The sequence below is a fragment of the Chiloscyllium plagiosum genome, chromosome 18 (assembly GCF_004010195.1).
Source record: "Chiloscyllium plagiosum isolate BGI_BamShark_2017 chromosome 18, ASM401019v2, whole genome shotgun sequence".
Classification (NCBI taxonomy): Eukaryota; Metazoa; Chordata; class Chondrichthyes; order Orectolobiformes; family Hemiscylliidae; genus Chiloscyllium; species Chiloscyllium plagiosum.
In genome coordinates this window covers 60,896,594-60,911,810 of record NC_057727.1, presented here as the reverse complement: position 1 = coordinate 60,911,810, position 15,217 = coordinate 60,896,594, and the positions used below count along the sequence as shown (strand labels likewise).

Sequence of the window (15,217 nt, the reverse complement as noted above, 5' to 3'; positions counted from 1 at the left end):
GTATTAGGCAAGAACTTTCAAAAGCTGATTGGGGGCAGATGTTCGCAGGTAAAGGGGCGGCTGGAAAATGGGAAGCCTTCAGAAACGAGAATCCAGAGAAAGTATATTCCTGTTAGGGTGAAAGGAAAGGCTGGTAGATTTAGTGAATGCTGGATGACTAAAAAAATTGAGAGTTTGTTCAAAACAAAGAAGGAAGCATATGTCAGGTATAGACAGGATAGATCGAGTGAATCCTCAGAAGAGTATAAGGGAAGTAGGAGTATACCTAAGAGGGAAATCAGGAGGGCAAAAAGGGGACATGAAATAGCTTTGGCAAATAGAATTAAGGGGAATCTAAAGGCCTTTTACAAATACATTAAGGACAAAAGGATAACTGGGGAAAGAATAGAGCCCCTCAAAGATCAGCAAGGCGGCCTTTGTGTGGAGCCGCAGAAAATGGGAGAGATATTAAACGAGTATTTTGCATCAGTATTTACTGTGGCAAAGGATATGAAAGATATATAAAGTAGCAAAACAGATGGTGACACCTTGCAAGATGTCCATATTGCAGAGGAGGAAGTGCTGGATGTCTTGAAACACATAAAGGTGGATAAAGCCCCCAGGACCTGATCAGGTGTACCCTAGAACTCTGTGGGAAGCTAGAGAAGTGATTGCTGGGCCTCTTGCTGAGATTTATATCATCGATAGTCACAGGTGAGGTGCCAGAAGACTGGAGGTTGGCTAACGTGGTGCCACTCTTTAAAAAGGGTAGTAAGGAGAAGCCAGGGAACTATAGACCAGTGAGCCTAACATCGGTGGTGAGCAAGTTGTTGAAGGGAATCCTGAGGGACAGGATGTACATGTATTTGGAAAGGCAAGGACTGATTAGGGATCGTCAACATGGCTTTGTGCGTGGGAAATCATGTCTTACAAACTTGATTGAGTTTTTTGAAGAAGTAACAAAGAGGATTGATGAGGGCAAAGCAGTAGCTGTGATCTATATGGACTTCAGTAAGGCATTCGACAAGGTTCCCCATGGGAGACTGGTTAGCAAGGTTAGATCTCACGGAGTAAAGGGAGAACTAGCCATTTGGATACAGAACCGGTTACCTCAGATCACAACCGGATCTTGATCAGATGGAGTTTAATTCAGATAAATGCGAGGTGCTGCATTTTGGGAAAACAAATCTTAGCAGGACTTATACACTTAATGGTAAGGTCCGAGGGCATGTTGCTGAACAAAGAGACCTTGGAGTGCGGGTTCATAGCTCCTTGAAAGTGGAGTCGTAGGTAGATAGGATAGTGAAGAAAGCATTTGGTATGCTTTCCTTTATTGGTCCGAGTATTGAGTATAGGAGTTGGGAGGTCATGTTGCGGCTGTACAGGACTTGATTAGGCTACTGTTGGAATATTGCATGCAATTCTCGTCTCCTTCCTGTCGGAAATGTGTTGTGAAACTTGAAAGGGTTCAGAAGAGATTTACAAGGATGTTGCCAGGGTTGGAGGATTTGAGCTACAAGGAGAGGCTGAACAGGCTGGGGCTGTTTTCCCAGGAGCGTCGGAGGCTGAGGGGTGACCTTATGAAGGTTTAGAAAATTATGAGGGGCATGAATAGGATAAATAGACAAAGTGTTTTCCCTGGGATGGCGGAGTCCAGAACCATAAGGCATAGGTTTAGGGTGAGAGGGGAAAGATATAAAAGAGACCTAAAAGGCAACTTTTTCACGCTGAGGGTGGTACGTGTATGGAATGAGCTGCCAGAGGAACTGGTGGTGGCTGGTACTATTGCAACATTTAAGAGGCATTTCGATGGGTATATGAACAGGAAGGGTTTGGAGGGATATAGGCCGGGTGCTGGCAGGTGGGACTAGATTGGGTTGGGATATCTAGTCGGCATGGACGGTCTGTTTCCATGCTGTACATCTCTATGACTCTAATAAAGTGTATTCAGTTTCAAGACCGGTAGTTTGACCAATCAAATTGCTTCTGCGATGCAATGTCTGGCACTTGTCTTTAAAGTAAGAAAAAGTCAGGGTCTGGGCTATCTTCTTAATATACCTTTGAGCAGGTTTGGTATGGTCCATAACACTTTTGCACCTTCTATCATGAAGAGTGATACAAAACTCTTGTTTGAAGTCTCTGCCGTTTCTTTGTTTCCCAGTATTATTTCTCCAGTCTCATCCTGTGAGAGACCATCAGCACTTTAGCACTCATTCTCACCCTCTCTGCAGGGAGAGATTTCTGCTAAATTCCCAATTGGATTTATTTGACTATCTTATACTTATGGCCCTTAGTATCTCCTAAAGGAGACATTTTTCCTCTATCTACTTTACCAAGCCACATGGTACCATTCATGCAAATGTCTATTGCACTTCTTCTAATCTATCACTATCCTCCCTCTGATATTGATGTTAACAAATTGTCAGTTGTTCTTATGTTTTCCAATCAAATGACGCCATGCTTCAAATATGTTCTGAAAAATACATGTTATTTCCCATTTTAATCACCATTGTTTTCATCATGTTACAATCAGGCAAAGTTCTGCGTGAATCACAGTTAAACATTGGAATTGACAATAATTTACAATTCATCCATCCCATTATGTGACAATTCTAATGCCATCAACAGCCATTTCCTGTACTGACTGTGTGTTCCCATTCCATCACTTTGGAGGAAATTACGGTTTCACGTGCTGTTGTTTCTTTTTGTTTGCTCTGTTCATCACTGGTGATGCAGATAAGGAGGAACATGATTGATGGGAAGAGTGGTACAAGTGACATCCGAACTCTACTCAAATCCCTGGATGAGGTAATAGATTATCGCCTGTAACAATTTGTAATTCCATGTCTTCTTGATAAACTTCAAAATGGTGAATAATGCCCATCCAATCAAACAAAGACCAAAACCTAGCATGCATAAAATGGTCTTAGGTATTTATGGAAATTAATTTTCACGCAGAGGGTGGCACGTGTATGGAATGAGCTGCCAGAGGATGTGGTGGAGGTTGGTACAATTGCAACATTTAAGAGGCATTTGGATGGGTATATGAATAGGAAGGGTTTGGAGGGATATGGGCCGGGTGCTGGCAGGTGGGACTAGATTGGGTTGGTATATCTGGTCGGCATGGGCGGGTTGGACCGAAGGGTCTGTTTCCATGCTGTACATCTCTATGACTCTATAACTTATGTAAAAAAAACAATTCGAAGATATGGACAGAGCTCTATTTTTTGGGCCCATCTTTCCAACTACTGTAGCCTATAATAAGTGAAAATGTACGCCTTCCTTGTGTATCAGCTTTACCGAGTAACAGTCCAATCAATAGCTAACCTAGGCTGATGCTGCATTGTGCGGTGGTAATGCTAACCTTCAGTAGGAACTGACGAACCTTTCTTCTTTCCTAGCAGTACATAAGAAAATTTTAAATACGCCAAACATTATGGCTCAGTTTGGTAAAACAATCTTGAAATATTCAGCAATCTGATCGCATCTATGGTGGGAAAATAGAGTTAACATTTCAGGCCATTAACCTCTTGTCAGAACAGGGAAAAGATTGAGATTTAAGAGGCTTTAAGTAGAAGTAAAGATAGTGTAGATGGCAGGAAAGATTAAATAGCAAAAAGGATGTTGGTGGAAGGCAAAAAGAATGCTAATGGGACAAGAAAGACAAGATGGGTCCAAAGTCAATCAGTTCATACCAGGAGTAGATTGGCACACACCCAGAGTAAGTCAGTTCACATCTAATGCCCAGAGGGCAGTTAAGAGTCAACCACGTTGCTCTTGATCTGGAATTACATGTAGGCCAGATGAGTTAAGGAGGGCAGTTTCCTTCCCTGAGGATATAGTGAACTCGATGAAAATTTTCCCAACAGTCAACACTGGCTTCGTGGTCATTATTCAACTCTTAATTCTAGACTTTTAAAAATTGAATCCAAGTTGCACCATCTGTCATAGTGGGATTCGAACTTGCATCCCCATGGTCTCTGGATTAATAGGTCTAGCAATAATATCACTAAGCCAACGCCTCCCAATAAGAGACTCAGAATGTTAACTCTGTCTCCAACTTCATTGATGTTGTCAGGTTTCAGAATTACAACATCTATAGATTAGATTAGATCCTCTACAGTATGGAAACAGGCCCTTTGGCCCAACCAGACCACACTGACCCTCCGAAGAGTAACCCACTCAGTCCCATTTCCCGCTGACTAATGCACCTAACACTATGGGCAATTTAGCATGGCCAATTCATCTAACCTGCATGTCTTTGGACTGTGGGAGGAAACTGGTGCACCCGGAGGAAACCCACGCAAACAAGGGGCGAATGTGCAAACTCCAGACAGACAGTCACCCAAGGCTGGAATTGAACCTGGGACCCTGGTGCTGTGAGGCAGCAGTGCTAACCACTGAGCCACTGTGCCTCCCCAATAGTATTTTGCTTTTATTAATGGAGGCTGGTGGATAGGGCCTGGTTGGGTCGGGCAAAGCAGAACTCCTTCAGACTGTCCTGGTGGAACTATAGAATGATTGGAATCCCATTGTGAAAAGAAGACAGTTCGGAAACTGGTCTTACTCCAAGTATCCTCTTTGCATTAGATCAGTTGGCTACTGCTGATTGTTGAGTCCACTTTCTGTGTAAACAACTGCTGAATATTTCACATAGCTTTGAAGCCCCAAGTGTACGAAGGGTTGAGTTTTAATGAGACCTGTGACAAAATGCTTTATAAGTCATATCTTTCTTTCTCACCATCCCTATGATGCACAGCTTGACAGTAACATATCTAAATGAGGTGGTTGACTCAGTATGATCAATATTCTGATATTTTTAACCAAATCTCCACCTGAAAAATAGTATTCAAGGGGAAGGAAGGAGCTGGGTTAACAACATGATAATTTCCTCAGTGATAGACAGCTTATGCTTAAAGATTCCATTCTAAGGAAATGTAGCATTGATTTCTTGGGGAATGTGAAGCTTTACATGCCACGTGGAGTGAACTAGAACTTTTGGGATAACTGTCCATAACTTTGCATTCCCTTGTGAAAAGAACTGAAAATACTAAGAGAAAGAAGGGATGTCATGTTATGATAAGGGATGGATCAGTGACTGGTTCACAGCTTGGATGAACACTTGAAGTATCATAGCATTCAAGGCCATGGGCCTACTGAGAGAATGTGGGACTAGTATAGGTAGCCTTTATTTTTGGCCTCTTCTATACTGTATGATTCTGTGACTCTCTGCTTATTGTCAGAAATTGTCTTAAAGATTCAAATAACTTGTGTGAAGTCTAATGTGTTGCCAAGTTAAAATCTCACATTTAAGTATACGTCTATCACTATCTTCCTCTTTGCAGAGATATATTGATGAAGTAACTAGAACATACACATGGAGCCCAGTGCAAAGTGCTGATTACAGGTAATAAATCGATTATAATACATCAAGCTGGGATTGCACATTCACAGTAGTATTACAGTCACAGTTTGCCTGTAACCTTCCCCTTTTGCAAAAGCAATGATGTAAGTTGCAGCGGTTGCCTGTTCACAGATGTCTGTAATACTTCTCAATTTAATACTTATCTTTTTCCCGACATATTTCATTGTTAATGAAACAAATAAATGTGATATCAGAGTCAGTGTGAGACTTCAGAACTTCCATTATTGGATTGTGGGAGAAATGGTGTTAATTAAGAGTTATGTAACAAAGGTAAGTGGGATAAACTGTTGTATTGGAGACATATGAACAATAGGCATCTGCTTTGAAAATAGGATGAGTTACACTGGATATTTAAATATAATGTGAGATGGTACAAGACAGAAAAAAAGATAATCAGCAGTTTAGTTAACTTTGATGCCTTCCGTCAACATAGTCTTTCCAATATGATATCCCTGCTCAATTGGCAAATTGAACCCAATCATTGAGTTCACACCATCGATAACCTAAGTCTAACACTGTCCATCCTTCAAATCATTGCAAGGGTAATCTGAACTCTGCATTATCCATCATTAAAATCATATAGCACAGAAGGAGGCCACTCGGCCCATCATGTCTGTGCTAGCTATTTGTAAGAGTTGCCTGAGTAACCATGCACCTCTTTTCTCATAGCCCTGGCAATATTCTGACTTCAAATATTTATCCTGTTTCCTTTTGAAAGTTACAATTGCAACAACTCTCAGTGTAAAAAGAATCTCCGCAGAACCATTTTGCTCTTTGCCGATTTCCTTAAATCTGTGAATTGTGGTTGGTTACTGATCTTTCTGTTGCTAGGAAATCTTGCCTTGAATTGCCAATGGAAAATCGTCATAATATTGAATACACCTATTAAATCTCCCCTCTACCATCTCTGCTATAAAGAGAACAAACTAAGCTTTTCCAGGTCCTTCACACAATTGAAGCATTTCATCATTAGCACCATGCCAATGGATCTCCCTTTGGAACCAATTCTAAACTCCTGATCTTTTTCTGTATGCAAACTCACTAGACTTAGCCCCAATACTCTTGTTGGGTATGATCAGTCCTTTGTAAAACTTTAATTTTAATTTCCTCGTTTCTTTCTCCTGTCTGTTTGTAAAAGTAAGGACTCTGTACGCCTTTTTAACAGCTTTCTCAAATTGTCCTGTCAGCTACAAGTCCTGTGTGTATGTACACCTGCAAATTCCTGCAACCCTTTAACGTGTTCCCATGGAAGCTCATATTGTTTCTCCTCATTCTTCTTCCCAATAAACATCTCATTACTTTTCTCTGTTAAATTTCATCTACTATCTGCCTCTCCATTTTACCAGTCTATTTGCATCCTTCTGAAATCTGCTACAGCCCTCCATGTTACTTACTGTTTTTCTGAATTTTACTGGGTTACCCAAGCTCTACAATCTTAGATTAGATTAGGTTAGATTCCCTACAGTGTGGAAACAGGCCCTTCGGCCCAACCAGTCCACACTGACCCTCCAAAGAGTATCCCACCCAGTCCATTTCCCTCTGACTAATGCACCTAACACGATGGGCAATTTAGCATGGCCAATTCACCTGACCTGAACATCTTTGGACTGTGGGAGGAAACCGGAGCACCTGGAGGAAACCCACGCAAACAAGGGGAGAATGTGCAAACTCCAGACAGACAGTCACCCAAGGCTGGAATTAAACCTGGGACCCTGGTGTTGTGAGGCAGCAGTGCTAACCACTGAGCCACTGTGCCGCCCCCTTTTTTCAAAATGAGTCTAAGCACCATGCCAATAGATCTCCCTCTGGAACCAATTCTAAAATCCTGATCTTTTTTCTGTATGCAAACTCACTAGAATTAGCCCCAATACTCTTGTTGAGGATGACCAATCTTTTGTAAAACTTTAATTTCCTTGTTTCTTTCTATTGTCTGTTTGCAGAGCTTCTAGAGGCTTCTCCAAAAATATTACTTAAATTAAAATAACTTTAAGTTAACAGAGATATATAACTTTAATCCAAAATGTTGACACAATTCCTTATTACATAAATATTTTACTTAATGGCATTGTCCCACATGAGAAAGTTTAGAAGATGGTCTGTATTGTAAGAGATGTTCTTAGCTAACATCTAGTTCTGCTGTTGCTTCTTTGGAATAAAAATGCTGCCAGTGATCCCTCTTCTAAAGGTTTAGTAATATAATTTGGTGATGGATGACTACATGGAAGCCTCAGAAGAAGAGTCACGATCTTGAATAACACTAAAGGTTTACTGTGTATTCGTAAAATAGCACATTACAGTAGAGTAAGACCAGTTAACTACATTCATTGATGCAAAACATGTGTATCTCCTATAAGACAGAAGCTAGATGGTTTAAATTACATAGTCTAACTATAGACTGGAGCAGACAGCAGACACACGCAACAGATAATTCTCAGACAGGCCAATTGTCTTGTACAACAATCTGGATCCTTGATTATCTGGGTTGACTGGGGTGCCACATACCAGCACTAGTGTTGTTAGTAAGGACATTTGTTATGCCTGAACATTGTGAAATACTTTAGAAATTGCTAAATTCTCCTCACATGTTAATCCCAGATCTCCAGTGAAACAAACAGAAATTGCTTAGACCAGTTTCACATGTGATATTGCCTCTTCATTCCCTTTGCAGCTTGGCCTTGGTGTTGCCACCATACAGCAGATATTATATCCAAGCAAAGTTGGATGACCAAATCCTTCAAGCTCAGTGTAAGTACCTGTTGTCCAATCTATCCTCTCGTTTGACCTTGAAGCTGCAGATACCCCAGCTGTCACTTGGCTGTGGAAAACTTTACTGCACTGACAGAAAGCAAGTTTCCCTAATCAGAATCAGAGTTTAACCAATTACACCACAGTCACCTTTCTGAAATTGGTGAAACTCTATATTTTGTTCAGCAAAATAAACCTGCAAAGTCAAAATAAAATTAATAAATGATCTAGCTGGCTATGAAGCAAAAGTCGAGCTTTCCTTTCCTTGCTTTCTTCTGGAATATACGATGATTCTGAAGCAGCAAACCACGCAGAGACTGTGAAAATGTGCATGCTTTTCACTATGTTCTACTTGGATTTCAGTTTCTTTCTTGCATTTTTGTTTGATTCTGTTGTTTTGTTTTCTTTGGTTTTTCTTTTTAATTTCCGGATTATTTGGACTTGCCTTGTTCTGTTTGCTGAAGCTTTAGAATCATTTGCCCCTGGCTATCGCATGCTAGCCTCGTGTGCAGAGCACCTAGAGCTATCGGTCTAGATGTTTGCAACTGTTTGTTTGCTCTTTTGATATATTTTTATTTTGTCAGTTGCAATATTCTCAGTATATTTATACACAATATTTTTATTCAAATAGTAATTGAATAAAATATTGTTTGTGACCCCCTTCCTACCCAACCCCTTTTTTTCTGCTTTCTCTCTCTATGATGGATTCACACAGTCCAAAACAACAACAAGGGCAAGTATCTGAATATTGGTCCCCTCCCCCCCACCCTCTTTGTTCAGTGCCTATCCCCCACTGTACCCAGCCTGCTTGCCCATTTACCTGCCCGTCTGACCCCTTCTCAAATTCCCTATCTAACCCTATTGATGCAATGTCTTGTTATGTCCACAATGGCTTACAAATTTCCTTTGCATTGCTCTGAATATCTTCCTCTAGATATCTGCTTCCTATTGTATCCAACTTTAATGTCCTGCTTTCTCTGTTTCTCCCCTCTTTTTCTTCCTTTCTCTCACTTCCTTCCTCACTAACTAACCCACCCCTCCTCAATGATACTGAAGAGATATCGGTGCTGTTTGGACCCCACCTATCCACTTCCTCCCTATTAGCCTGTAATTGGACCCTATGCTCCATCCTTTCAAAACAGAGTTTGATTGTCTCCATGTAATTTAAAGAGTTTGGCCATGTTGGTGCCTTATGAGTGACGTTCAGTTACTGACTATAATCGGTGCAGTGGAAGATGTTGAAAAAATGCAATTGGTAATCAACTATTTCAAGTATTTCTAGTCTTAAAAAAAGAATTACCTCTTTTATTGGCTAGTATTTTGGACTTTCCATGTTCCAGAATGTAAAAATTGTCTGTTTTTGGGCAACATAGTGGCTACAACTACTCTTCTGAGATGTGCTTCGACCCTGCAGATCAACCTCTTGATCTTCTCATTTTTAAGAGTTGTGTAGTTTCTTCTCCGCTCCTGTGCTAATGATAACATGTCTGAGACGCTGCAGGTGTGAGCTGCACCTCCCCCTCGCCAGTAGTTCCCAGATAATGTTCCTTTTTATTGCAGATTTTGAATCCTTGTTACCCAGCTCCTTTGAGACCGTGGGACATGTATTCATTGCTCCCAGGTAGCTGTGTGTGTGTGTGCGCTTGCCCATTTGCTTCATGCTGTATGCTCATTGTGCCATATACATCACCCTGCTGCCCAAATCTGACGTGAATCAGTCAATACTCCTCCTTACCACCATCATCCTCCAACCAGCCCCACACCAACCTGAGCTGCGGCCTCTGATTGCACCTGCTATGTCTGCCTTTGTAATGAATATCTATTTCTCTGCTCTGGCATAGTCTCTTCCCATTATGAAATCACTGATAATGCATGAGCTTCCAGGCTGTGATGGCCCTTGTCTGAAGGCTCCTACCACTGCATGGCACTCATCTGTGGCAGTATAACTCCCGGCTGTCTGTGTGTTAAAGGATAGGGATCTTCCTGCAGCATGATTCCTTTTCATGTTACTGTCCCATCCTCGTACAGGAGTGACACCCTAGGGGTTTGAGGATAAGGGCTTGTCACTGTCTCTTTCATCCAGTGTCCACTTTACCCTCATGGAATGTGTTTACACTTGGATTTCCTCCTAGGGAATACTGCAAGGATCTTGTCAAGTCAGACAACAACACAGAGTTGTTATTCAATTTTATCAGTCTGATGGATAAGAACACTCCTGACTACAAGAACTGTGAGTACAGCAACAGTCTCCAGGGGCAGGACCCCTCAACTACCTGTCAGCTCATGGAAGCTTCATTTTCTGGTTCAGTTATGACATTATTTAGATGTTGTAAAAGATGCAGGCTTGCTATTGCCTGCAGGGATCTACTGTACTGTGTTTCACTGGTTTTTAAATAAAGATTGGATGAAAACATCGTAAAAATTCTCATGAAGAGAATTTTCTTATGGAGAGTCAAGTCTAGATTTTAAAGGGAAAATTTTTTAAGGTACTGATGCTAAATATGTGGATGGGATATTTTCTGATATTTAAAATTTCAGTAAAATCTTGAACAAGCATTGAACAAGATGTGGAATTTAGGATATCATTTTTAAGTAATGTGTCAGCATGTTGTTATGATCTCCATGGAGACGAGTAACCTCCCTACCAGAAAGTTTTGACATCGATTACTGTGTTTGATGCCACTCCAAATGTAACAATGCTTCATTTGAAATCAAATTTATTTTGAGGTTTAATTTGGAACGAGTCCTGATTACAAGCAATTATAATTCTGGAGTCAAAAGTAATCACAGCTTCTTTAATTTGTGTAAGCATGCATATAGGCATCCAAATGCAGCTTCCTATAGATTATGATATAAACAAATCCTATCACATATTTTCCAAACTTTTTCACAGAAGTGTCCCTCACCCTTTCCATTTCAACTGGTAGGTTACCCTGCCTTCTGAAGATTCTCCAGGGCTTGTGCCCATAGAGTCACCAACTCTGCGAGAAAAAGCAAGAGACACTTTGCCATGATGATGGGGGAGATGATAAAAAACAATGTGAATGCAGCAACACTGGGAGAAAGTGCAGTGAAATTACGTTTAAAATTAAAAAATAGAAAATACAAGCCAGCAACTCACCAACTTCCTAAGGCTACTTCGATCTTCCAACCCATGATCTCTACCACCTAAAAGGACAGGGTCAGCAGATTAGATTAGATTAGATTACCTACAGTGTGGAAACGGCCCTTCGGCCCAACAAGTCCACACCAACCCACTGAAGCGCACCCACCCAGACCCAATTCCCTACGTTTACCCCTGCACCTAACACTACGGGCAATTTAGCATGGCCAATTCACCTAACCTGCACATTTTTGGACTGTGGGAGGAAACCTGAGCACCCGGAGGAAACCCATGCAGACACGGGGAGAATGTGCAAACTCCACACAGTCAGTCGCCTGAGGCAGGAATTGAACCCGGGTCTCTGGTGCTGTGAGGCAGCAGTGCTAACCACTGTGCCACCGTGCCGCCCACTTTTTTAAAAATATGCCCCTAGTTTTGAACTCCCACATCCATGGGAACACCATCACAGACACGTTCCCCTTCATGTCATACACTATCTGACTTGAATCGCCATTTCTCCAATGCCACAGGGTCAAAATTCTGGAAGTCCCTCCCTAACAGCACTGTGGGTGCATCTAGTAACCAGGGCACACAGCAGCTCAAGAAGATGGGTAACCACCACTACCTCCAATGCAGTTAATGATGAGCAATAAAAGCTTGCCTGGTAGTGATGCTCACCATTACATGAATGAATTTAAAAAATTACAATAGTACAATATCAACTGTAATAAATTATTATAATCATCTAAAGTAATATAGCTAACAATAATAGCAGTATGATAATTGCTGCAGTGTTTATCCATCTGTATGCGGTTGAGATTTAGAAAAGTGGCTAACACTCTTTGTAATGTCTAGCCAGTGTTTTTTGGCTGAGGAATTGCTTTTGTTTGCTTAATTTCAGCTTAGTTGCTTGTAAATAGATTCTGAATAATTTCAGTCAAACATTGCTGACAAGTCTTACAATTGTTGTTTGAGCAGTGTGTTTTCATTTCAGGGTTGGTGATTTAAATGGATCACTGTTAACTGTCAAATAATGACTAGACGATCGCTTTGGAGCATGGATTATCGTAAATGAGTGTTGTCAAACATTGAATGATGTCAAAATTGTTTGGTGGAATTGTTTGGGTAAAAAAACCAAACTTATCAAACAACAAATGGAAGAAAACAAGAGAAAAGATTTAACAGTTTTAACTTTAACAATCAAAAAAGAATTAAGAATGAAGTAACATGTAAATTGTGTTCAGTCAAAACTATAAATTACTTTAAATAATTGATACAACAAAGGTAGATTTCACAGATTTACTGGCAGTCCATTTAAAATCTTTAGCGTGTACAGCCAAAAGAAAATCACAACCCTATCTTCCTCAGGTAGAGTTTGACACTACTTCTTGTTTGGTCATTTGATCCGTGTTTGGCCTTCAGTGGCAGCTTTACCTAATCCAAGTAATCACCAAAATGGCACACTTCTTATCTTGGTCAAAATGGTGTTCATGATGTGGATAACTGAAGCGGTGACAGTAACTCTTATTACACTATCCCTGCTGCTAAATCCAGTCTTCAAGTTTCATTCCTTTCAACTGTCACGCGCACACATCTTTCCACAGACTTCTTGCTTTGACCTGAAGTCAGATCTCTTTGTGTTTTTTCTTTTTAGATTCAATCAGCCTTCATTTCCCAAGTAAACTCAGGTCACGATTTGATTTCCCAGCCAGGATTTCAAAGTTACCACACCACTTATCCAGAACCTGATGTCGTGGTTTCTCTTTCAGTTGAGGATTATGCCAAACAATACTGGCTTTGAATGCAAACTAATCGCAGACAGCAGCTCAGACATACTTTTCCCCAGTTTCATAAATTGTGCATTTCAAAAGTGTGAGTGAGTTTGATAGAGTAGATTGGGAGAAACTGTTCCCACTCATAAAAGGATTGAGAACCAGAACTACAGGTCTAAAGCTATTTGTAAAAGAAGCAAATGTGAGGTGCAAAATCCATGTTTTACCAGCTAATAATTAGTGTATGCAGTGCACTGTCTGGAAGTGAGATGGAGGCAGATTCAACTGAGGCATTGGATGATTGTTTATATAGAAATAATGTGCAACGGTATAGGGAAAAAGCATGAGATTGGCACTAGGTAATGGTGTTCATTTGTAGAGCAGGTGCTGGCAGGATGGTCATAAAGGCCGCTTCTGCATCAGAATACTCCTGTGATGTTTTAAATACCATATTTGCCCACATTTTTCTGAGGTCCAGATAATTGGCTTATAACTTTAGCAGGCCAATCAGGAGAACGTGTCAGTGGCATTCATGTCCTTTTCACTCAGAGCAAGGCTCAGTGATGTGAACATTATTGTAAGGTGGCCCTTGCACTTGAAAATCAACATAATAGTATTAGTACAACATAATAAAGAAGGAGCGTACATTGCTGGTAGATGCGTATATTGTTCACCAAATAGGCCAATACCTGCTCGGCGTTGTCCATGATAAATTTCTAATAATTATCTCCCTCTATGGAGTATTCAACTGATTGGCTAAACCTGACACCTCTTGTACTTTGTTAACCCAAAGTGCTTACCCCACCTTTTCTTAATTCAGAATCCTTTTGCCATTTGTTAGTGTCCTGTGTTAATGAAATAAATGATCGTTTTGTACTGATCGTGGTGTCATAAAGTAAATATTGTGCACTCCAGAAGCACTGATTATTCTTATCGTAGACAGGGCAGTTCTATCTTTCATCTACATGAGCTTAATCTCCCAAAATAAAAACTCAATAAATTGCACAAACTACAGCTGTCAATATGTTATGCATTCTAAACAAAATAAAATTATTTAACTCTATCTTTGTTAGACTTCATACAGTGTTCACTCATTTAGCCCCATCTCCTGAATTTTCGTATCACAGCTGATCTGGAATCTCACTGACTCGATTGGTAAACTGAGCTATAGAGAGTCCAAAGATCCTGATGTGTCTGTGTTTAACTGCCTCCCTTCCAAAATCTAAGCGTTCAAAGTTGAACCAGGTAATTTGTAAGATTTTTTTGGGTTCACTGTAACTTTAATTATGAGATCTAAATTAAATCTGAACGGGACCCTTTACTATCCCAATAACACACTACTGCCTTCATGAATCATGCCCTAGCCAGTTCTCAGTGGTATTTCACAATCAATGAGGCCCCAGCACAGTGAGGATTCATATTAGTCCAAACCAGTTCAAGCAGAGAATTCTGAAAAGATCAATCAAAAGAAGCTCACCACAAATAGTAAGGCTCAAAATAAAGTGCAGGAACAGTGAAAGGAAGAAAAACAAATTCTGCATTTATATAGCATCTTTCATGACCACAGGCTCTAAAGTGATTTACGGCCAATCAAATACATTTGAAATGTATGATGTGGGAAACAACAAGCTCCCACTAGCATCTATGCAGCCAGTTGTTTTTCTAATGATCAACAGTGGCCAGGAGAACCCCCCTTCTTTTTTGAAATAGTTAGAATGGGATATTTTACAACCACCCAAAGGTACAAAGGTGCAAAAGGATATGTGGGTTTCTGGAGATAGAGAATAGAAGAGCAAGAATGTGATTAGAGTCATAGAGATGTACAGCATGGAAACAGACCCTTCGGTCCAACCCGTCCTTGCCTACCAGATATCCCAACCCAATCTAGTTCCACCTGCCAGTACCTGGCCTACATCCCTCCAAACCCTTCCTATTCATATACCCATCCAAATGCCTTTTAAATGTTGCAATTGTACCAGCCTCCACCACTTCTTCTGGCAGCTCATTCCATACACGTAGCTTTCCCAAAAGGTGACTGTCCAGGTTATTCTCAAATCTTAAAGATCATGGAAGGATAACCAATGGGGTTAGGTACGTACTCCAAGCATACCTGACCTTCTGTGTCGCTTAGCTTTTCCTTATCTTCATCTAGATAGTGAAATTGTGAAGCAGTGCTTGCTGGGAGCACACACC

At 40.6% G+C, this 15,217-nt stretch overlaps 1 protein-coding gene across 4 annotated transcripts in view; it reads left to right on the top strand.

Moving 5' to 3' along the window:
* The window catches only part of cacna2d2a (calcium channel, voltage-dependent, alpha 2/delta subunit 2a), an 810,266-nt gene that overhangs the window by 750,652 nt on the left and 44,397 nt on the right, over window positions 1-15,217 (top strand). For 3 of the 4 annotated variants that reach the window (XM_043708454.1, XM_043708453.1, XM_043708451.1), the window contains 6 exons: window positions 2,716-2,787; window positions 5,325-5,386; window positions 8,073-8,149; window positions 8,865-8,882; window positions 9,710-9,770; window positions 10,282-10,379. In XM_043708454.1, the coding sequence (XP_043564389.1) occupies window positions 2,716-2,787; window positions 5,325-5,386; window positions 8,073-8,149; window positions 8,865-8,882; window positions 9,710-9,770; window positions 10,282-10,379 (388 nt within the window). The remainder of the gene's footprint in view (window positions 1-2,715; window positions 2,788-5,324; window positions 5,387-8,072; window positions 8,150-8,864; window positions 8,883-9,709; window positions 9,771-10,281; window positions 10,380-15,217) is intronic. The other variant, XM_043708452.1, reaches the window with a different exon arrangement.